The sequence below is a fragment of the Anolis sagrei genome, chromosome 2 (assembly GCF_037176765.1).
Source record: "Anolis sagrei isolate rAnoSag1 chromosome 2, rAnoSag1.mat, whole genome shotgun sequence".
Taxonomy (NCBI): Eukaryota; Metazoa; Chordata; class Lepidosauria; order Squamata; family Dactyloidae; genus Anolis; species Anolis sagrei.
Window position 1 is genome coordinate 266104668 of NC_090022.1, and position 23989 is coordinate 266128656.

At 41.6% G+C, this 23989-nt stretch overlaps 1 protein-coding gene across 3 annotated transcripts in view; it reads left to right on the forward strand.

Moving 5' to 3' along the window:
* The first annotated feature begins 476 nt into the window (after positions 1-476).
* The window catches only part of CMYA5 (cardiomyopathy associated 5), a 97707-nt gene continuing 74194 nt past the window's right edge, over positions 477-23989 (forward strand). For all 3 annotated transcript variants that reach the window (XM_060761608.2, XM_060761609.2, XM_060761610.2), the window contains exon 1: positions 477-679. In XM_060761608.2, the coding sequence (XP_060617591.2) occupies positions 579-679 (101 nt within the window). In that variant the 5' untranslated portion in view covers positions 477-578. The remainder of the gene's footprint in view (positions 680-23989) is intronic.

Sequence of the window (23989 nt, forward strand, 5' to 3'; positions counted from 1 at the left end):
GGATTATGTGGTGTAGTGTAAGTGTAAGTTCAAACTTCCAGTGGATGGGAACAGACAGGAAGCTGCCACAACCATCAGCACTGTCCTCCTGCATCTTTCTGCTGAGATATTCTACCCAATAGTAGAATAGTGAGCAAGACCTAACATGCCCAAAGCTCTTTGCAATGCAAGATATACATGACCATTGATCCAACAAGAGGCATTACAGGATTAACTCATGTCCTATTAGAATGGTTCGAATGCTTCTTTCAGAGGTGACATAACTTTTTCCAAGCCCATGGAATTGTTGTGTGTGACTTGGGGCCTGCAACTATAGCTGATAGGTCAATGCAGGTAACCTCTGGCACCGTCTTTTGCTGCTCAGAGGCCTCTTGTTGAATCTATTAGCCCTAGAAACAAGGTGGTGTTAGGACCCAGCAGCAAGAACAAGGTGGCAGCAGCAGTTTGGTGTTTCAACTTTCCGTCATTCTATTTAAAGGCTTTCCTGAGTCAGGAGAGCTGAGCTGCTGTTGACAGTTTGCTTCAGGCAACCCTGGAGACTATTGAGTAGAGGGGAGACAACACGGCAAGAGGACAAAATGGACACTGATTGCAACTCTGAGTATGAGGATGGATCACCTGATGTCTCTGTGGGAGAAGAGGAGGAAGAGGAGGCCCCAGCAGAGAGGCTCACAAGCAGGTATCTGTCTTCCAAAGGGAGCAAACTCCAACATCTGCTGGCTTTGCCGGTGCTTTGGAAAACTAACCTGGGGCATGTGGCTTTTGCAAAGCCAGTGCGTGGCACGAAAGGAAGTTGTATAAATGCAGGGGAGTTTTACGATGAAAATGCAGCTGTTTATGATTCTGAAAAGTGCCTTGTGTGTGCATTGAAGGCATTTTCTATTTAAAGGTCTTATATTGTGCCAGTACGATTGGCGTCTCCTCCTGCTCCACTCCTCCTAGTTGGTTTGTCGTCATTACATATCAATCCCAGTTTCTCAAGGGGTGTGGGAGGGGCAGAGGGGGAGTAAAATGACTGACTCCTAAAGGCAGGCCTTTCATGTTAGACAATAATAGGGGGAGAATTTGTGATTCTAGAGTTTGCTTTTAAGCAATGGATTAAGGATTTGAGGTTGGAGGCTTTGAGCTCTTTCAGTTTTGGATGTTTTGTAAATGATTTGTCTAATAGCACAGTATTTTTTTAAAAAAAGGAAAACATGTTAATTGGCATGTTTTGATTTCAGATTCTTGCTGGATGGAGTAGATCTCAATATAAGACTACATATGTATATACGGCAATATAAGACAGTTGGACTTGCTCAAGGACACCCAGGGTGTTTCCATGGCTGAGCTGGAATTTGAACCCTAGTTTCCAGTGTCTTAGTCTAACACTGAAATCACTGCAACACAATGTCTCACTCTGATGTGTTAGAATTAACTATTTCTCCTTTTTAAAACACACTTGTTTGGGACATATTTACGATATTTATATGCCACGCTTCTCACCTCGAAGGGGACTCAAAGTGGCTTATAAGATATATATATACATAGGTAAAGGTAAAGGTTGTCCCCTGACATTAAGTCCAGTCGTGTCTAACTCTGAGGTGTGGTGCTCATCTCCATTTCTAAGCCGAAGAGCCAGCATTGCCCGTAGACATCTCCAAGTTCATGTGGACAGCATGACTGCATGGAGCACCGTTACCTTCCCACTGGAGTGGTACCTATTGATCTACTCATATTTGCTTGTTTTCGAACTGCTAGGTTGGCAGAAGCTGGGGCTGACAGCAGAAGCTTACGCCGTTCCCTGGAATCGAACCTGCGACCTTTCAGTCAACAAGCTCAGCAGCTCAGCACTTTAACCCACTGCGCCACCGCATACAATATATTATATTATTACAATATCAGTATTATATATTACTATATTGTACTATACCATTATATTGTAATATTATTAGTAATATTACATGTAATATAAAATATATAATTATAATATCTTATTATTAGTAGTATTATATTGTATTACATTATAATATTATAAATATTATATGTATATACAATATATTTTATTACATTATATTATATTATTAGCATAGCACAGGATACAAGGTGGAACTGTCCTCCCCCTCCCCCCCCCTTCACTCTGGCCCAGAGCAGCAGTCTGTGCTGGGAGGAGGGGTCCCCAACTGATGACATATGCAGAAGACAGGTGTCATATTACATATTACTGTAATAATCACATCTACTTACATAGGGACCCCTGTTCGCACAGCAGGTTAAACCACTGAGCTGCTGAACTTGCTGACCGAAAGGTTGGTGGTTCAAATCTGGGGAGTGGGGTGAGCTCTCACTGTTAGACCCAGCTTCTGCCAATCTAGCAGTTCAAAAATATGCAAATATGAGTAGATCAATAGGTACAGCTCTGTCGGGAAGTTAACGGCACTCCATGCAGTCATGCCGGCCACATGACCTTGGAGTTGTCTACGGACAACACTGGCTCTTTAACTTAGAAATGGAGATAATCCCCACCTCCCAGAATCGGACACGACTAGACTGAATATCAGGGAAAACATTTACCTTTTACTTACATCTAGTATGCATGAGTGTGTGATTTAGCACAAATATGTTTAAGGGCAACTATTTCCCAATGCAAACCCAGTTTATTCTGCTGGAGTGCATACTATTAATTTTCTGGTAACATTGACCCAAACTAATTAACTACTTACATATACTGGCAAGAAGATTCCATCAGATGTAGTCCAAAAACGATTTTTCCACACCTGGGTAAATCCTATTGAAATTAGCAGAGTTTACATTTGTAAAGTGTTTACAAGACTGGAGGACAAATCCCTTTCTTTTTCTTGTCCTACTTTTGCCCTTGGTTATATTTATCTACTGCCTCCTTTCTCCACTTTACTCACATAAGAAAGGAAACATTTGCATGTGACAGTTCAACCAGCAATAAATTGGAATGCCACAGGGATCTTTGTAAAGATTGCAGAGTATTTTCTGGTTTACACTATACAGCGCATGTATTACTCATGGTTTTTGTGAGACTTCCTCTGCAGAACCCTTCACAGTCCTTTAATCCTCACAACATTCTGTGAATCATAATATTGACTCCTCCACCTCCTTTTCACTGAAGGAAAATGAAAGCTAGTGTGACTGGAACAGAAGACCGTAAGAGTCTGCTGGATTACACCCAATGCCCATGTTTCTCACAGTGATCAATTAGATGCTTATGAAAATTCCCCAAACAGGACTTACAATTAGGGGAAATGAGCCAGTCACCCTAGACAGTAGCTGTTCAGGGGAGATATCAATGGCAACTTCATGAGTCCCTGACTATTTCCCTCTGGTGGAAGACAGAGTTTTAGCCTTCCAGTACTTCCTAAACAGGTGTAGTGGTTTTGAGTCTTAGACTACCTTGGACAAGTCACACAGTCTTAGCATTTCTAGTCCCTTGCCTGATACCACAGGAACTTTTTGTCATCACAAAAACTCACCCTATGACAATACAGGAATTGCCACCGGGGGGAGGGGGGGTACAATCTCACATCCTGGGGTTTCAGGATGAAAAACTGAGACCAATGGATGATGTTTAAATATCACAGGGGGCAAGCCATAGCGATGTCACTGTATGGTACATGAAAGTATCAACTAAAGAGGTACAGACTGTGGTGCTCAAGTTTTTTTTGTTTGTTTTTTAAAAAAAGGAAATCTAGCAAAGGAGTACATACTTTTCAAGGCAGCACTCTCTCCCTGCTATTTCTCCTGCTAACCTGAAGAAGAGGTGCAAGGCCCTGAGACCTGGGAAACATGACAAGAGCCCTTTCCTGATCTCAGCTTTTGAAATCACAGGGAAAGGCATCCTGCTGACCTGGTATTCATAGCAGGGAGCCCTTGATGCTCCAGATTATTTGGACTATGTTTTGAACCAGAATCCTTCATCACTGGCCATAGTGCGTGGGACTTCTGGAAGCTGAAGTACAAAACATCCGAATGATCAAAAATTCCCTAGATGTGACAGCGCTTTCCCAGGTCTGCCACCTAAGATCCTTTGTAAGCAACACACGTTTATTATCTCACTGCAGGCAAAATATTCACTCTACTACAGTCTATTCCCATTTGTAAAGAATGAGCAAAACTGTATGTAGCTTTTCATAAATAGATATGATTGCTGTTCATTGAGTATTTTCTCCAAATCAGTGCCTCTAAATGTTTTGGACTACATCTCGCATAATTCCCTCACCATTAGACATGTTATCTGGGATTCATGGAAAATAAAATCTAAAACATCTGGAGGGCTCCAGACTGGAGAAGGTTGAAGAAGGCTGAATTGATTTTATTGGGTCTTTTCTAAGGCTAGTCTAAATCTTGACCTAATCCAATCATTCTACTATGAGATCATTTTGCCCTCATTGATATATACCAGACATGGGCAAACTTTGGCCCTCTAGGAGTTTTGGACTTCAACTCCCACAATTCCTAAACCTAGTATATACTCTTGATTTAGAGACTACATCCAACCATGTTAATGTTGCAGTTGTCATTGGATAGGCACATCTCTTAAAATACAGAAGCAAGTTTAACCTGTTCAAAGTTGAATCTAAAAACTGCAATGAGAGTTTAGAGGAATGAATCCAACAACCACACTGAAGAACTAATAAATACTAATTAGAGCAATGGTTCTCAACATTTGGTCTTTCAGTTGGTTTATATCAACTCCCAGAAATTCTAGACAATAAGTCCTAGAAATTTGAAGGATCAAAGACTGAGAACCACTGGCTTAGTGTGTGGAAATGGGACTTGGGAGAACCAGGTTATCATCCCCCCTGAGACGCAAAATAGATTGAGTAATCTTGGGCCAGCACTTTTCTCTCATCCTCACATATCTTACAAGGTTATTTTTGTCAGGATGAAGTGTGGAGGGGAGAGATTGGAGCTCTTTGGAGGAAAGGCAGGATAAAAATATTACCAATAAACAAACAGAGAAGTAAACACTGCTGTTGTGAACTCTCATTACTTTTTGTGGGGTAGAGGTCTCCTGTACTTGCCTCAGTATAATGAAAGCCATCTGAAGAACATTCTGTTAAGATCAAAACCAGTCATGGAAGTCTTCTACAAGGAAGCAGAAGTTCTCCATAAGGAAGCATAGAGAAAAATTTGTGTATAGAAACTTTTGTTAGAAATTTCCTTCTACAAAAAACAAAAAGAAACTATTGCTTTAAGAAGAAATCTGTTTAAAGAATCTTTGGTTGGAAATTCTCTTCCACAAAAAGAAATAATGATTAGCACTCTGAATATAACATACTTACGTTTCATTGTATATTAATGCTTGTTGTGTCATTTGTAATATTATACTACTGTAATAGTGGATTAGTGGATTGTTTATCTTGGGTGTGCCATTTTATAATGAAAGATAACATGGAACCTAAGTAATCAAATTTTGACAATGCTGATCTTTCTTAATCTCTATCACAGCTACTTTCATAGACCTCTCAAGAATGTTGTGGTTTGCATGACAAATCAATAATTTTAAACTTCAAATATTGCTTAGAAAATGTTGGATTGGGAAGGCTCTCCACCACAAACAAAAAGTCTCATTGCACTTGAATAATAATAATAATAATAATAATAATAATAATAATAATTTTATTTCTTATCCGCCTCTCCTCGTGGCGCAAGGGGGGTTATGGTACAGTTAAAATACATAATCATTGTAAAGCTTCTATAAATACACATATTAAAATGTATTCCTATAAAATATACGTAATAAAATACACAAAATAGGGATTTATGCTTTGAATGAAATTTTCCTGCTTCTTGGAAGGAGGTTGGAGAGGATGACCCACGAGGTCTCTTCCATGATTCTATGATTAAAGCATAAGACATGGTCTTTAGGTGTATTTTTAATTTCGACACCTAGTTTAGCTGTCGGAGCTCTTCCAGCAGGTCGTTGCACAGTATTGGGGCAGCGATGAAAAGGTCCCCTGAGTTACGGTGGCCAGTTGGGTTTTGGCAAGCTAGAGTAGTTGTCCTTCAGAGGACCTAAGTGTTCAGGGTGAATTATACTGGAAAAGGCAATGCTGTAGGTAACCTGGACCCAAATCACATATATAGACTTTGGTGGATTTCACACTACTTTATCAGATGCAACCTTCAATATGTTTTCATCTCCTTCAATATATATATATATATATATATATATATATATATATATATATATATGGTCCATGATTTCACACTACTTTATCAGATGCAACCTTCAATATGTTTTCATCTCCTTCAATATATATATATATATATATATATATATATATAGTCCATGTTTAAGAGTTTCTGAATTTCCTTTCCTCACCCCGGATGGGTTTTTACATGATGTGAGCAGAAGGAAGAAGTCTACACTGTCCAAAATGTTTGTATTCTTTGAAGGGGAAAGGATATTATGATAGCATGTATTATTTCAGTATTCCAAAGCTTCATCCCATTCCACTCTATGTATAACAGGCAGCTTTTATTTTCTGATAAAAGTGCTCATCGTGAGATTGGGATGGATTGAAGTGTTCTCTCTAGCCAGACCTTGAAAAAAATAGAGTTAGTAATGAGGTAGGGTCAGCAACAAGTCTGGCAATTATATTCTGGGTGTCACAGTCCAAAAAAGCAACTTATCCAATCTCTGTTATCTTCCTAGACCCAGGATACATATTATCAGAATGACACTGTTTGAAAGGAGACTAGGGCCCTATCTTCACTGCCATATAATGCAGTTTGAAACTGCATTATGTGGTCAGGATAGACTCATATAATTGAGTTCAATGAGATATAGATAGGTCAGTAGATAGAGTTTAGAAAGTTTGATCGGGAAAAAGCTGTTCCTGACTTACCCTTTCAGACAGTGGTTCTCAACCTTCCTAATGCCACAGTCCATTAATATAGTTCCTCCTGTTGTGGTGACCCCCAACCATAAAATTAATTTTGTTGCTACTTCATAACTGTAATTGTGCTACTGTTATGAACTGTAATGTAAATATTTGATATGCAGGATGTATTTTCATTCACTGGACCAAATTTGGCACAAATACCGAATACGCCAAAATTTGAATACTGCTGGGGTTCAGAGGGTGGGGAGTGGGGAGATTGATTTTGTCAATTAGGAGTTGTAGTTGCTGGGATTTATAGTTCACCTACTATCAAAGACCATCCTGAACTCCACTAACAATAGAATTGGACTAAACTTCCCACACAGAACCCCTATGGCTAATAGAAAATTTGATGACTCTTTGACACTCCCTGGCAACCCCCCCCCCCCCCCCCCCAGGGGTCCCAGGTGTTGAGGAACGCTGCTCTCAGGTTTTCTGTCCTGCACCTATCTTTGATATTCAGACAGATGCTCTTAGGGTCACATCCTTTTTGCAAGGTTTCAGCCCCCTTCCTTGAATTTTCCATTCTCTTTGTTTTTACAGAATGAGCTTAGCCTAGCTAGAGGAAGGATCCTAGTCTCTTTTTCTATCATCCATATGCTTCTCATAAAAAAAGCTTTTTGTAACTAGCTACTGGTTTTGCTCCTTGAGTGTGGTAACTATCTCATAGTTCCTCTTGATATGCGCATATCTCTGCGAACAATTACATGGCAGTGTAGGTGGGGCCCACGGGTTCTCTAGTCCTTGCCAGTGCAGGAATCTATAGCTCAGATATCCCAAACTTTCATTCAAACCTGCCATCAAAGAGAAACTTGTCCCTGCAAATTCTGGGGCAGCCTGCTCCACTGTTGAACAACTCTAACCATCGACTGGTTCAAGTCCTGCTCTCGGAAGCAGCAAGAGACAAGTTAACTGCACCTTTCATGTGACAACCCTTCAGAGAGCTGGAATTGGCAATCATATCATCTTTCAACCGTCTCTTCTCCAAGCTAAATGTGCCAAGGACTTTTAACAACTTCTTAAAGGCTTGGCTTTCAGACCATTTATTTGGATATGTTTCAGCTTGATTATTTTTTTCTTATATCTGGTTTCCAGAACAGGGCACGATAATACAGATTCCAAATTAGAATAAAAGTGGCACAATTGCTTCCCCTGCATCTGTTGATGCAACTTAATTGTATTAATTTTTTGCTAATCCAACCCACTTTTGTTGTTCTTGTTTATTTGTTCAGTTGCTTCTGACTCTTTGTGACCTCATGGACCAACTCACGCCAGAGCTTCTTGTCGGCTGTTGCCAGGCCCAGCAAATTCAAGGTCAAGCCAATAATCTCAAGGATACTATCCATCCATCTTGTCCTTGGTCAGCCCCTCTTCCTTTTTATTTCCATTTCCCCCAGCATCATTGCTTTCTCCAAGTTTTTCTGTCTTCTCATTATGTGGCCAAAGTACTTTATCTTTGCCTCTAATATCCTTCCCTCCAGTGAGCAGCCGGACTTTATTTCCTGGAGTATGGATTGGTTTGTGGTCCAAGGCACTCTCAGAATTTTCCTCCAACACCACAGTCCAGCTCACTGCTGACTAGCTTTTTATGCCTTCTGATGCTAAGCTATATACAAGAGTGACAAAGTCTGGTGATTTGGTCATTTGCTGTCTAGTGCAGAAGCCTATTTTCAGACCCCTCTACTTCTATACAGTTCTCCCTCGCTTATCACAGGTGTTCCATTCCAGGACCACCAGTGATAAGTGAAAATGTATTGATGTGCTACATTTTAAATGCTTAAACTGTTTTTAACTTAAGTAGAGGTACATTCCAATTAACAAAATACATATGTTCTTGGGCTTTATATTTTTAACAAAAGCCTTTGTACCAAAAACATGGGGGGAAACAGGGATAGATTCCTACACCACAAAAAAGAACAGTTTCAGCATCCTCCAAAATTAAAATTATACACATGTGGGGGGAAAAAGCAGGTCAGGTAAGCTTTACATAAATAAACAAAAACATTTGAGTCTTCTGGAGACCACCTCAAAGTTTCTTCCAAAATGTACCCTCTACTTTTTTTAATGATTTCCATTTGCTGGCAACACTCTCAGATCTATGCATTTTCAACAAGCCAGGAGAGTTGGTGAGGCAGCCTAATCTGCTTTCATCTTCTTTTCCATTTAGTCTTCATACATGCTAAGTAAGTGAATCTAGAGGAGGTTATTTATCTTGCGTGTTATATGTAAATACAGCTATAGGAGGATCAGTTGAGTCACAGAGGCGCAATGGATCAAATCATTGTGCCAGCTGAACTGCTGACCTTAAGGTTGGCGGTTTGAATCCACGAGATGGTGTGAGCTCCCATCTATCAGCTCCAGCTTCTCATGTGGGGATACGAGAGAAGCCTCCCACAGGATGGCAAAACATCTGGACATCCCCTAGGCAACATCCCTGCAGACAGCCAATTCTCTCATACCAGAAGTGACTTTTTTTTCTTAGGCTGCTTCTGGCATGATATAAAAAAAGGATCCGTTAATGTAAAATTTCATTTTTTCCTAACTCCAGCTTTATTGCATTGTTTTGTGCAAACACGTTTTTGCAATCCAACACTGAAAATTTGTCTTTCTCTAGCAGTCCTTCACTGTTCTCTCAATGGGAATATTGCAAAAAACAAACACTTCTAGCTATAGTTTATACTTTAAGACTATAGTTTAGTTGCATTTAATAGTTCTTTAAAATTACAATGGAATTCTAGCTATATTCTTTTAATCTGCTTTGTAACCATCTTTTGATCTTATGTGGAAGAAAGGCAGGCATAAATAAATACATTTGCCTCTAGTTTGTCCTGCCTAAATTCAGGACATGACATTTATTTCTGTTGAAATTCGTTTTGTTACTATTTGTCCATTTTCCCCATTTGCTAAAGTCATTTGAATCCTAATTCTGTTTTGTGAGGCATTAGTTGCCCTTCACAGTTTGGTGCCATGTGCAAATGTGATGAATGTCCCTTCTGCTCTGGCATCTAAGTCATTTATAAAGACGTTGAACAACATCGACTAGGAGGGAATGCTCTAGCACCCCATATGTCATTTTCCTCCAAGTTGATGGGAAACCATGGATGAGCACTCTTTCAATTTGATCTGTGCTGAATTTAGTTCTTTTGGGGTAGACTGTTGTTTTGTGATTCTCTGTGGAAAAAGAATAGTCAGAATTCACCAGCGCGCACAGGAGGAAGATAATTTGCTGTTGTTATTACATGCCCTCAAGTTAGTTCATATTTACGGGGATCCTATCATGAGGTTTTCTTGGCACGGTTTATTCAGAGGAAGTTTGCAATTGCCTTTTACCAGGGTTGAGAGTGTGACTTGTTTAAGGGGCTAATGGATTTTCAAAGCTGAGCAGGTATACAAACAATCCTGACCGGGGATGCTGGGAATTATATTTCAACACATTTTTGTAGACCAACAGATTCCAGTAATTTTAAAAAGTCCCAGTTCAGTTGTCACAAGCCCTTGATTTTCACGTCATATTTGTATGAGGATATAGGGCTTTGAATTTCTTATACACATTTTAGTTAAGTATGATGAGATCTGTGTGTGTGTGTGTGTAGCTTATGTAGACCAATAGGAATGTGATTAATGGAAATGGCTAATGTGATTTGATAAATGTGTTGGATGCATCTCTGGGAACTCACCCAAGTTTTTCCCATGCTTCTTCCTTATCGGTCATAGCTTTTTACAAGATGTGGCCAGAAATTCATCTTCAGGATGAGATCAGATTGGATTATGGATATGAGAGAGCAGCATAGCCCATCCTATCATTACAGGGAGAGGGAGACAGTGATTCCAGGCAGCAGATTTGGGGTGGGTCATTAAAAGGCAGCAAATTAGTGTCTATTGTTTTGATTTGATTTTTACTACCAACAAGTGGAAGGGACACCTGTGGGATTTGTTGTCTCAAGTGCCAAAATGCTTAACATGGGGTAGAGTCCTTTCTTTATGCCTCCAAAATGTCTTGGGCTGGCTCTGCAGAGCAGAAGACTCAATCTGTCTTGCTGTTTACTCCATGCTGCCCAAAATGTATTTATAACCCAACTGCAACCATTGACTCAATAAAACAAAGTGGTTGTACCAGCTACTACATTAGAGATGTAAAGAATTCTCACAGATTTTCTTGCCCTGTTGAGAAAATAGTTAAATCTCCATGAGATTTTTTTGATGGCATTTAGGGAACTTTTTGAGAAAAATTCAGGTTAAATGCACACAGATATACACACATTGTTGAAGTGACTGGACTGACCTTGAAGGAGCTGGGGGTGGTGACGGCCAACAGGGAGCTCTGGCGTGGGTTGGTCCATGAGGTCACGAAGAGTCGGAGACGACTGAATGAAGGAACAACAACATACACACATTGTGCAAGAGAAGTGTTTCATAAAGCTTTTCTTGTGTTTGCAAATGGATTTTTTTTTGCCTGAATTTTTTGTCTTAAAGTATTCTTTTTTATATAAAAAGAAAAAGAGTAAAGGCACACAAAATAAACAAATTACATCCTGAGTTTATCACTACATTTTACTGGGACTGCCATGACCAGTAATTCCATATTGTGTACCTCTGCAAAACAGGTATCAGAACCAACCTGTGCTATATTTCCTGGCTTATTCTTATACATGATGGCAGAAAACAAATATGTTTCAATACAGATTTTGGGGGTGGTGTGGGGAGACAAACACCTTAACACATAGATTTCCTGTGGCACCCTTAGCCCCTTTAAGTCATTCACCATGTATACAAACTATCACCCAGGTCCAGGGAGGGGAATTATGTGGTGATAGGGATTCCCTTCATCCTGGAAAACCAGGAAAATCCTAGATTGAAGGGAGGAAAAAAAATGAAACCTAGCAATAGTTCCTGATGGTATCATTAAATTCTATACATTCTAACAACCCCCCCCCCCCCCCATTTCCCTACTTTGAAATTAAGACAAAAATCATATCTATAGACGAGATAAAGGAATAATTCCTTCCCAGTTACTTAGTGAGACAGGAGAAGGAACATGCTACTCAGTTATTTAGGAGCCAGCATGGTATAGTCACTTGAGTGTTAGACTATAAATCTGGAGATCAGATATTGAATCCTTGCCGACCATGAAAACTTAGTAGGCAATGGTGCATTTTCAGCCTCAAAGAAAACCAAAGTCCCACACCTCGAACAAATGTTACCAAGAAAACCCCAAGAAAAATGCAATTAAGGTTGCCACAAGTTTAAACTGCATTGAAAGCACACACATACCATTAAATCTAGGTGATATCCATCTTCTAGCCAATAGAGCAGAGGATGAGCCCTGGAGCCACAAGCAATGGGAAGTGAGGAGGAATCATAGAATCATAGAATCAAAGAGTTGGAAGAGACCTCCTGGGCCATCCAGTCCAACCCCCTGCCAAGAAGCAGGAATATTGCATTCAAATCACCCCTGACAGATGGCCATCCAGCCTCTGTTTAAAGGCTTCCAAAGAAGGAGCCTCCACCACACTCCGGGGCAGAGAGTTCCACTGCTGAACAGCTCTCACAGTCAGGAAGTTTTTCCTCGTGTTCAGATGGAATCTCCTCTCTTGTAGTTTGAAGCCATTGTTCCGTGTCCTAGTCTCCAGGGAAGCAGAAAACAAGCTTGCTCCCTCCTCCCTGTGGCTTCCTCTCACATATTTATACATGGCTATCATATCTCCTCTCAGCCTTCTCTTCTTCAGGCTAAACATGCCCAGCTCCTTAAGCCGCTCCTCATAGGGCTTGTTCTCCAGACCTTTGATCATTTTAGTCGCCCTCCTCTGGACACATTCCAGCTTGTCAATATCTTTCTTGAATTGTGGTTCCCAGAATTGGACACAATATTCCAGGTGTGGTCTAACCAAAGCAGAATAGAGGGGTAGCATTACTTCCTTAGATCTAGACACTCTGCTCCTATTGATGCAGGTCAAAATCCCCTTGGCTTTTTTTGCCACCACATCACATTGTTGGCTCATGTTTAACTTGTTGTCCACGAGGACTCCAAGATCTTTTTCACACGTACTGCTCTTGAGCCAGGCGTCCCCCATTTTGTATCTTTGCATTTCATTTTTCCTGCCAAAGTGGAGTATCTTGCAGGAAGTTAAGTAATGACAACCTCATCAGATGAGTAAAATAGACATTTTCAGATTGCCCTTTTCTCTTACCTAGAGGTTAACCTCCTTATAAAGAAAACTGGATAATTTGAACCCACGGCTAGACTCAATGTAGCAACTCTATTTATATGAATCAGCACAAGTGCCTGAATTTTTGAATATTCCTTGTGTATAGCAATGGAGTTTGTCATAATGAATTTCTGCACTTTAAAATGTTTCCCTAAGCTACTGGTTCTGGGTTCTGGCCGGGGGTCTTTTGACAATATGAATCATAGGTCTGTCAGCACTCGCTGGCTTTATGATTCTCATATACCAACTTGATACCAACAGACTGGGATGCAATCCTGATTTGGAAGGAAATAGCTCTATTGTTTTCTTGGAACCTGCTTCTGTCTTGACTGCCTGCCAGAGCTAAGGCTGGCTGCCCACTCTCACATCATTCTACACTGGGAAGTGAGGTTCATTCACAATAAAAGGCAGAAGACATGCTAGTGAAGCATGAGACATTGATAGATTGCAGTTGGTCTTGGCAATCTGTTTTAGCACATTTAAAAAGCATGATTATTTCTTGCTCTTGCTGTACCTGGTCAATATTTCTTCTAATTAACCCAGAGCTCTTATACTTTTGTGTTAGAAAAGGGTGTCCATGAATGTAGTGCAGCATAATTATTCCATTTTTTTTAAATGGTTGGCATAACTTTAAAGTGGGTGATAGAGACATGGATGTAGTCAGATATTTTCTATAAAGTAGCTCAGTTGTAATTAAATATCTAGACCAGGCATGGTCAAACTTGGGCCTTCCAGGTGTTTTGGACTTTGATTCCCACAATTCCCAACAGCCTACTGGTTGTTAGGAATTGTGGAAGCTGAAGTTCAAGACATCCAGAGGGCCAAAGTTTAATCATGCCTGATCTAGACTGTATCAAGAAATCAGAAAAGGCCAAAATAATCTGGAGGGATGTGCTCCAGAGCTGCCCTAATGCAGCACAAGAGCATTCTCAAAGCCCTTTGGGCATTTCGATAGCAGACTGACTGAAGGATGCATTGGAGCCACTGCTGTGCCACCAGCTACAAGCAGTTCCTTTGCAGAGACTTGCTGGTGACATCACTTTTCTGGTCACATGACTGGGGCCCCATCTACACTGCTATATAATGTAGTTTCATAATGCAGTTTAACTGCATTGAATAGCATTATATAAGTCTGTACTGCCATGTAATGTAATTAAATGCATTGGGTATCCCGTTGTGGCCTCACCAGACATGACATCACCAGCAAGGCTCTGCAAGAGATCTACTTATGGCTGGTAATACAGAAGGTAATACAGAAATGTGTCTGTTGGACATATGAATACTGGATTGGGCCATTTCCAACCTGATCCAGCAGTCCATATTTCCAAACTTCTTGGATCTCTTTTCCTTTGTTTCGGATCAATAGCTAGAAGCTGTGCTACTGCTGCACAACCAGTAGTATGTCATGTGGGCTCACCACAGCAATTTCAGGGTGAATCATGTGTGCCATTTCTATGTACAGTTGTGAAAGTTGGCCAAAAAAGAAAGCTGGCAGGAGGAGAATTCATTCATTTGAAATGTGTTGCTGGCAGTAAGTTCTATGGATGCCATTGACTGCTAAAAAGACAAGCAAATGGGTACAAGAGCATCTATCTATCTATACATATAATAAAAGTCAAAGTTTGTATGCGGAGGACAAAGTGTGGCGGTGTGGCGGTGTATGTGCCAGCATTCTGATTTGACAGCCTGAAAGTTCCAAGATTCTGATTGGCTGCCGCTGTGGTGCTATTTGCATATGGTCTCTGATTGGCCAGCTTTACAGGAGCCCCTGGTGGAGAAAAGGGTTCATGACAGAAACGGAGACATGAGAGAAGGAAATTTGCATATGGTCTCTGATTGGCCAGCCTCAATTCCAAGATTCTGAGATGACAAAGAGAGGAAAGGAAAAGGCCAGGGGAGGCTGGGTCAGAACATTACCAATACAGACCAAACTTGGCACACAGAGCCCCCATGACACTCGACATCCTACTGCAGTTTGGAGAAGGATGAACCATGGATGATGGGACTTGCAGTACCATCACTCACATTCTGAGACCGCTGTTAACCTCATCAAATGACTGATCAGGACCAAACTTGTCACATAGACCTCTCATGACCCACCTTATGTCCTGGTGTGGTTTGGCCGGGGATGGACCATGGATTATGGGACTTGCAGTACCTTTGCTCAATTCCTGAGACCACTGCAACCCTCATCCAATTACCGATAAAGACCAAACTTGGCACAATGAGTCTCCATGACACACTCTACATCCTGGTGCAGTTTGGAGGAGGCTGCACCATGGACGATGGGACTTGCAATAACTGCGCTCCCTTCCTAAGACCATTACAACTGCCAACAATGATGGATCAGGACCACAATTTACACAGAGAGTCCGCATGACCCACTCTACATCCTGGTGCGGTTTGGAAGAATTTGTCAATGGATGATGGGACTTGCAGTCACTTCACTCACTTCCTGAGACCATGAGACCCTTGCCAATGACTGATCAAGACCAAACTTGGCACACAGAGTCCCCATGACCCACTCTACATCCTGGTGCACTTTCAAGGAGGACAGACCATGGATGATGGGACTTCAAGTACCTCCACTCCCCAAGACTGCTGCAACCCTCATCTAATGTCTGATCAAGACCAAACTTGGCACACAGAGCCCCATGACTCACTCTACATCCTGCTGCAGTTTTGGAGGAGGATGGACTATGGATGATGTGACTTCCAGTACCTTCACTCACATTCTGAGACCGCTGCAAACCTCATGCAATGACTGATCAAGACCAAACTTGGCACATAGACCTCTCATGACCCATTTTACGTCCTGGTGTCATTTGGAAAAAATTGGAGATGGATGATGGGACTTGCAGTAACCTCACTCACTTTCTGAGACCACTGAGACCCTCACCAATGACTGATCAAGACCAAACTTGGCACACAGAGCCCCAATGACCCACTCTACACCCTGGTGCAGTTTGGAGGACAGACCATGGATGATGGGACTTCAAGTACATCCACTCCCTTCCCAAGATTGCTGCAACCCTCATCTAATGACCGATCAAGACCAAACTTGGCACACACAGCCCCCATGACTCATCCTACATCCCGGTGCTGTTTGAAGGATGGACGATGGATGATAGGACTTGCAGTACGTTCACTCACTTCCTGAAACCATAGCGACACTCATTCAAAAACCAATAAAGACCAAACTTGGAACAGAGAGCTCCCATGGCCAACTCAACATTCTGGTGAGGTTTGGGGGAGTACAGACTATGGATGATGGGACTTCAAGTACCTCCACTCACTTCCCAAGTCCTCGGCAACACTCATCTAATGACCGATCAAGACCAAACTTGGCACAAAACCCCCATGACCCACTCTCCATCCTGGAGCAGTTTGGAGGAGGATGGACCACAGATAATGGGACTCTCAGTACCTTCACTAACTTCCTGAGACAACTGCAAGACATATAAATAACTGATAAAGACCAACCTTGATACACAATTCCTTTCTCAAATAACTCGGGCAGCGCCGGGTCCCCAAGCTAGTATGTTCATAAAATCTATCTGCTACAACTCCCTGCCATGTAGATATACACAACTAAAGCAATCCTGAAAACCACCCAACTAGCTTCTGTTTAAAGACCTCTAAAAACACAGAGCCCATCAAGGCGAACCAAGTTTGAGTCAGATCAGATCTGAACACTCCAGAAAGCCAAAATGAATAAACTGAGGCTATCATGCCTTGGACATATTATGAAACAATATGATTCATTGGAAAATATAACAATGTTTGGCAAAATGGCTTGCATCGCAGGTAGATGAATTCAGTGAACAAACCATAGCCCTAAGTTCACAAAACACGAGCAAGACTATGGATGACTATGATACTTACTGATTTCTCATTCACAAAGTTATGGGATGAAACCAATTTGACATCAAACAATAACACGTTGTTGTTGTTCATTTGTTCAGTCGTTTCCGACTCTTCGTGACCTCATGGACCAGCCCACGCCAGAGCTCCCTGTTAGCCGTCACCTCCCCCAGCTCCTTCAGAGTCAAGCCAGTCACTTAATGATGCCACCCATCCATCTTGCTCTTGGTCGGCCCCTCTTCCTTTTTCCTTCCATTTTCCCCAGCATCATTGTCATCTCTAAGCTTTCCTGTCTCCTCATGATGTGGCCAAAGTACTTCGACTTTGTCTCTAATATCCTTCCTTCCAATGAGCAGTCTGGCTTTATTTCCTGAAGTATGGACTGGTTGGATCTTCTCGTGGTCCAAGGCACTCTCAGAACTTTCCTCCAATACCACAGTTCAAAAGCATCTATCTTCCTTCGCTCAGCCTTCCCTATGGTCCAGCTCTCACCTCTGTAAGTTACTACAGGGAATACCATGGCTTTGACTATGCAGATCTTCGTTGCCAGTGTGATGTCTCTACTCTTCACTATCTTATTGAGATTGGACATTGCTCTCCTCCCAAGAAGTAAGTGTCTCCTGATTTCCTGGCTGCAGTTTGCAGTAATCTTTGCACCTAGAAATACAGTTTGTCACTGCCTCCACGTTTTCTCCCTCTATTTCCCAGTTGTCAATCATTCTTGTTGCCATAATCTTGGGTTTTTTTATGTTTAACTACAACCTAGCTTTTACGCTTTCTTCTTTCACCTTGATTAGAAGGCTCCTCAGCTCCTCCTCACTTTTGGCTATCAAAGTGGTGTCATCTGCATATCTAAGGTTGTTAATGTTTCTTCCAGCAATTTTCACCCCAGTTGGAGGACATAGCAATTTTTTTCACTGACATGGAAAATAAAACCATGGATTTGGGTTCCACACTTATGGAGGTCTTTATTTCTGTTGGACAGCTGATGAATTTACGACTGCCCTTACATAAGATATAAGCAGATTTCAGGCCTGCCTTCCCTGGTTGCTCATGCCCTCTACTTAGGGTTCGCATCACAGGTAGCATTAGCCATGATAGATCAGACAGTTGTCACTGGCCTTAGGCCATCTTACAGCTTACAACGTCTGCCAGGAACCGTCCATCATCTTTGCAAAACCTACAGTTTTAAGCCCTTGTCTTTTGCTACATATTGTGGAAATCAAAAGCAAATGAGCACAGAATATATTCAAAATGTAGGAGGACCTTTTACCTTCTTGAGGATTGTTAGGACACTCCTCCTTCAATAGCCTCTGAGGCAAGAAAGTCTTTGGTACCTATGATGTTTAACTTCTCCGCAGGACTGCAGGTGTGACTGAGAGATGTAAATGATGGACTTCTTCCAGACTCATTTCCTTTTATGGGCAGGAATCCATACTCTTGGGATAATTCTGTTCAGTGAGAAAAATCTGTTCTAAAATGTCAAAGCCCACATGCTGTCTGCTAAACTCTGATCACTCATTCAGGCTCCACACATTATTTTATATAATGAGCAGCATTTACTCATCACTGTTACATCATTGCTGGGGTGAGGGTGGGGGACATTTCATGGGATTTTACCCATATTGAATCCCTTTGGTATTTTATTAGTAGTTTTTTCAGCATATTTATAATGGGTTAGTAACCTTTCAGTCTTTTAATAATGAGCAAGGAGCAGTATTAATACATGTGTTAGAAAATTAACAAATAATGAATCTTTGATACAACCTTACAAACGCTGGGAAAGGTGGTGAGGAATGAATTATAAGGCCACCAACTGCAACCTTTAAATTATTTTTGGACTGCAGCACCCAGCAGTGTTAGTCAGTATAGCCAATGAAAATACTGGAAGGCTTCACATTTCCCACTTTCTTGTCTCAGTTTAGCACATGGCACCCCCAAACAGCTGTTGAGGCCTCAACGCTTTTCAGGGCTTAATACTGGGGCTGCGGTAGCACAGCGGATTAAACCACTAGCTGCTGGAAATCTACTAACCAGAGGGTTAGCAGTTCAAAGCCACGAGTTGGGGTGAGCTCCTAACTTCCGCCTACCTATAGTAGTAGTTCAAAAGCATGTAATGTGGGTAGATCAATAGGTACCTGTTCAGGATTCCTCATCGTCAGAAGAGGAAGGGGAGCAGGGAGGTGCTCAGGTCTTGGAGGGAGAGGAAGAAGAATCCAACAATGAGGTTTTGCAGGTGCCTACTTTTGTAGAAAGTCGGAGGGAGTCAGAGAACAGGCGGTGGTCAGCTCGATTCGCTGCTAAAAGATTGATGAAGTAATTGGGTGACGCCCTAAGCCCTCCTGCGTGGGTTATAAATCAGAGGCAGGAGAACTTATCTTTTCACTGCTAACAACAACTCTGTTACTGTTGGAACCTGCTTTGTGTTAAAGACTCCGTGATCTGTGCCTTTATTGTTTGCTGATTTTGGTGGGACTTTGCAAAATACTTTCATTGGTGTATGTAGTAAGACTTCTTTGTTTTCTTTTTCAGTTGCATTTGCTTATTTTGTTTGCTGGAGTAAAGCATTTTTGTTTTACTTTCAATTTTGTATTGAGGCTGTTTCTTAAGAGCAAAACAGGACAGTACCGCCTTGGCGGGGAAGTCAAAGGGTGCCCCATGCAGACATACAGACATGCCGGCAACAGATTGGAGAAGTCTTATCGACAAAAGGCTCCTCGGCATGGAAAAATGGAACAAGAGCACCTCCCCATGGCTGGAGTTGAGCATTGCCCCCAGACACCGGGGATGGAAGGAGAAAGCCTTTACCCCTATCTGTATATTGCATGTCACTGTTTAATGTGAAAAAGGCATTGAATGTTTGCCTTATATATGTAAAACTGTAATCTGCTCTAAGTCCCTCCAGGGAGATAAAGCAGAATATAAATAAAGTGTATTATTATTATTGTTGTTGTTGCTATTATTATTATTATTATTATTATTATTATTATTATTATTATTATTAGAAACACAACAAGATGAGTCCACAGCAGACAAGATCATTCTGCTGGCTGTTGTATTGGATCACACGTCGGACATTTCCCAAGCGTCTAGGATTGTGTGATGTATCGGCGAATAATGCGTGCAGATCCCAGTAAGGTGGCCTTCTGCAGCTGGCAGCTGGTAATTTTGTCAGTGCCAATTGTGTTTAAGTGCAGGTCAAGGTCTTTAGGCCTCACCCAGTGTGCCGATCACCACTGGGACCACCTTTACTGGCTTGTGCCAGAGTCTTTGCAGTTCGATCTTTAAATCTTCATATTGTGTCACCTTTTCCAGTTGTTTATTTTCAATCCTGCTGTCGCCTGGGATTGCAACATTGACAATCCATACTTTGTTTTTAACACAATCGTGAGGTCAGGAGTATTGTGACCTCTGTCTGTCTGAATTCGAAAGTCCCAGAGGAGTTTGACATGTTCATTTTCTGTAACTTTTTCCGGCTTGAGATCCCACCAGTTCTTTTTCGCAGGCAGATGGTATTTGTGGCACAGGTTCCAATGAATCATCTAAGCAATGGTGTTATGCCTCTGCTTGTAGTCTGTCTGTGTGATCTTCTTGCAGCAGCTGAGGATGTGATCTATTGTTTCATCTGCTTCCTTGCAGAGTCTACATTTAGGATCTGTCGTCGACTTTTCAATTCTGGCTTTGATGGCATTGGTTCTAATGGCTTGTTTTTGAGCTGCCAGAATCAGACCCTCCATCTCCTTTTTCAAAGTTCCATTTGTGAGCAACAGTCATGTTTTTTTCTTTGTCAATTTGGCTCTCAGTTTTTCCCAGGAACTGTCCATGGAGAGCCTTCTTTTGCCATTTTTCTCTTCTGCTCTGGATTGTATTTTTACAGTATTCACTCTTTGTGTTTTGCACTTTAAGCAGTTTATCACTAGTGACTTTCCTCAATGTTGGTTCTTGATCGCCTTTCACATAATCTGCCAGTGCATGTTTCTCTTCTTCTACCCTTTGTTTCACCTGCAGAAGCCCTCTGCCTCCTGATTTTCTAGGCAGGTAAAGTCTGTCAACATCACTACGTAGGTGTAATGAGTAGTGGATTGTCATCAGTATTCTTGTTTTTCTGTCCAGATCATCCAGCTCTGCTTGTGTCCAGTTCACAATTCCAGCAGTGTATCTAATGACGGGGATGGCTCAGGTGTTGATAGCCTTGATCGTATTTCTGTCATTTAATTTGCTCTTCAAAACCTTTCTGACTCTTTGGATATATTCTTTGCTGACCACATTTTTCACATGCCCATGCTTATTATTATTATTATTGTGCCAAGGACCGTGGGATTGGTTTTATAATATGAGGGTTCATTGGTGGGCATGTCATTATTAATTTTGAATACTTCTTGGGTTGTTCCTACCATATGTCTTCAAGTTGTTTTCAATTTACGGCAATCCTAAAGGGATTTCTGGTATGTGGCTTGTCCAAGTTCATTCAGTTAGTGTCCATGTCCAAGTGGGAAATTGAAACCTGGTCTCCAGAGTCAGAGTCTAACATTTCTGCTTCTCATGTCACAACTTGTTGACATTACAACAAGCTGTACATTTTTGCAAAACATTAAAAAGACACAATTCTCCTAGCAATGATTTCAATAACTAATTGAAATGCCTACAATTTGAGGCTCAGCATCTCTGGGAAAAGGACACAACTGTAGTTCTGGTTGTGCGAGGTGCTCTAGGAGCAATTCCAGACAGACAGACAGACAGACTATGAATGAAATGCCCCTAAACTGAGGGATGGAGTTATGTGGTGCTGGTGCTGGTGTGTGGGATACTGAAGGATGATGTGTCCAGCCTCCCCCTGCTTGCAAGCTATGATGTGAGAAGCAGAAGCAGGGAGCCCACGGGTGTCTTGTCACAACTCCTCAGCACACCATGACATACTAACAGGAGGAGGATTGACACATCATCCTTTCGCACCCTAGTCACTAATCCCAGAGTGTTCTGTCCCTCAGTCCTGTTGACTGGATTTTAAGGTGGCATTTATCATCATGGCAATGGTAACATGATAATAAATGGAAATAGGAAACATGAGGTCATAAGTTTAACAGCATTATAACTGACTAACATACTGCTAGCCAAATCACAGTAGCACAATTACAAAAAGAGACATCACTTGGAATGTGTTAGGCTATCCGGCAATGCCTCTTAGATTATTGGAGAGATTCTGAATTGTGGATAAGCCAAAATTCCAGTTGGTAACACCTGCTACACTGTTCAACTGATATAATAATACACAATGAAACAGAATACATTAAAACAAATATCCACAGTAGTGAAAATGTAGAGACTGTAATTGGTGAGAAAGTATCCCTCTAAATTGGGAGAACGGACTTCAACATGGAAATGCAAAATTAAGTGAAAACCAGTGTCAAATGATGATATTGGGGCAAAAAATCTCAGGTTCTTGGTTAGCTGATAGCAGCTGACCAAGACATCTGGGGTCACGTCTGGCATTTCTATGAAAATAGCAAGCAAATGTGTGGAAAAGGAGGCAAAATTCAAGTTGGGCATAATTAGAAGAGGGGTCTGAAATAAACTTTCATTATCATATTGCCTTCATACAAATGTATGCATTATCTAAAATACTTTGTAATACTCGGTAACCTTTTGATCACCACTTTAAAAGGATCATATTGAAGAGATGGGAAAGATGCAGAAAAGAGCTCATCTGAGAGAGGAGATTGTAATGTTTGGGTATGTTTAAAGTAGGAATAGAACAATTAAGGGCAGATGTAAAACAATGGATGAAGTTTATGATATACAAAAGTAAGTACAAAGTGCACAGTTTTTTTTATCATATCAGAAGCAACTTGAGAAACTGCAAGTTGCTTCTTGTGTGAGAGAATTGGCCATCTGCAGAGATGTTGCCCAGGGGGTGCCTGGATGTGAATTCATCTTGTGGGAGGCTTCTCTCATATCCCCACATGGAAAGCTGGAGCTGACAGACAGGGGCTCACCCCATCTTGTGGATTCAAACCACCAACCTTCAGGTCAGCAGTTCAGCTGGCACAAGGGTTTAGCCCATTGTGCCACTGCAGCTCCACCAAAGTGGAATGGAAGTGCACAGTGAAAATATGTCATTCACTATCACAAGATATAAGGGTTAGTTTAAATGATGACTCCCAATCGATCTTGGCAATGCCAAGAATACTATTGAACCTGCGAACACAAGTTGCCTACCAGCAGTGACTCATGGACTGAACAAGTCCCCTCTCTATTCTGCTTTGGTTAGACCACACCTGGAATATTCTGTCCACTTCTGGGCACCACAGTTCAAGAGAGATACTGACAAGCTGGAATGTGTCCAGAGGAGGGCAACTAAAATGATCAAGGGTCTGGAGAACAAGCCCTATGAGGAGCGGCTTAAGGAGCTGGGCATGTTTAGCCTGAAGAAAAGAAGGCTGAGAGGAGATATGATAGCCATGTATAAATATGTGAGAGGAAGCCACAGGGAGGAGGGAGCAAGCTTGTTTTCTGCTTCCCTAGAGACTAGGATGCGAAACAATGGCTTCAAACTACAAGAAAGGAGATTCCATCTGAACATGAGGAAGAACTTCCTGACTGTGAGAGCCGTTTAGCAGTGGAACTCTCTGCCCCAGAGTGTGGCGGAGGCTCCTTCTTTGGAAGCCTTTAAACAGAGGCTGGATGGCCATCTGTCAGGGGTACTTTGAATGCAATATTCCTGCTTCTTGGCAGGGGGTTGGACTGGATGGCCCATGAGGTCTCTTCCAACTCTTTGATTCTATGATTCTATGATTCTACATGGTTTGGGTCCAAGTTACCTACAGGATCGCCTTCTCCCACACAATCTGCCCCAAACACCGAGGTCCTCGGGAAGAGGCGGGTCTACTCCAGCCTGCCAGAACCCAACTGGCAACCATCACCCAGATGTTCTTTTCATCGGCCGCCCAAGACTGTGGAACGACCTGCTGGATTACAGCTAAATGAGCTGTCAGAATTTAAAACACATTTGAAGACCCATCT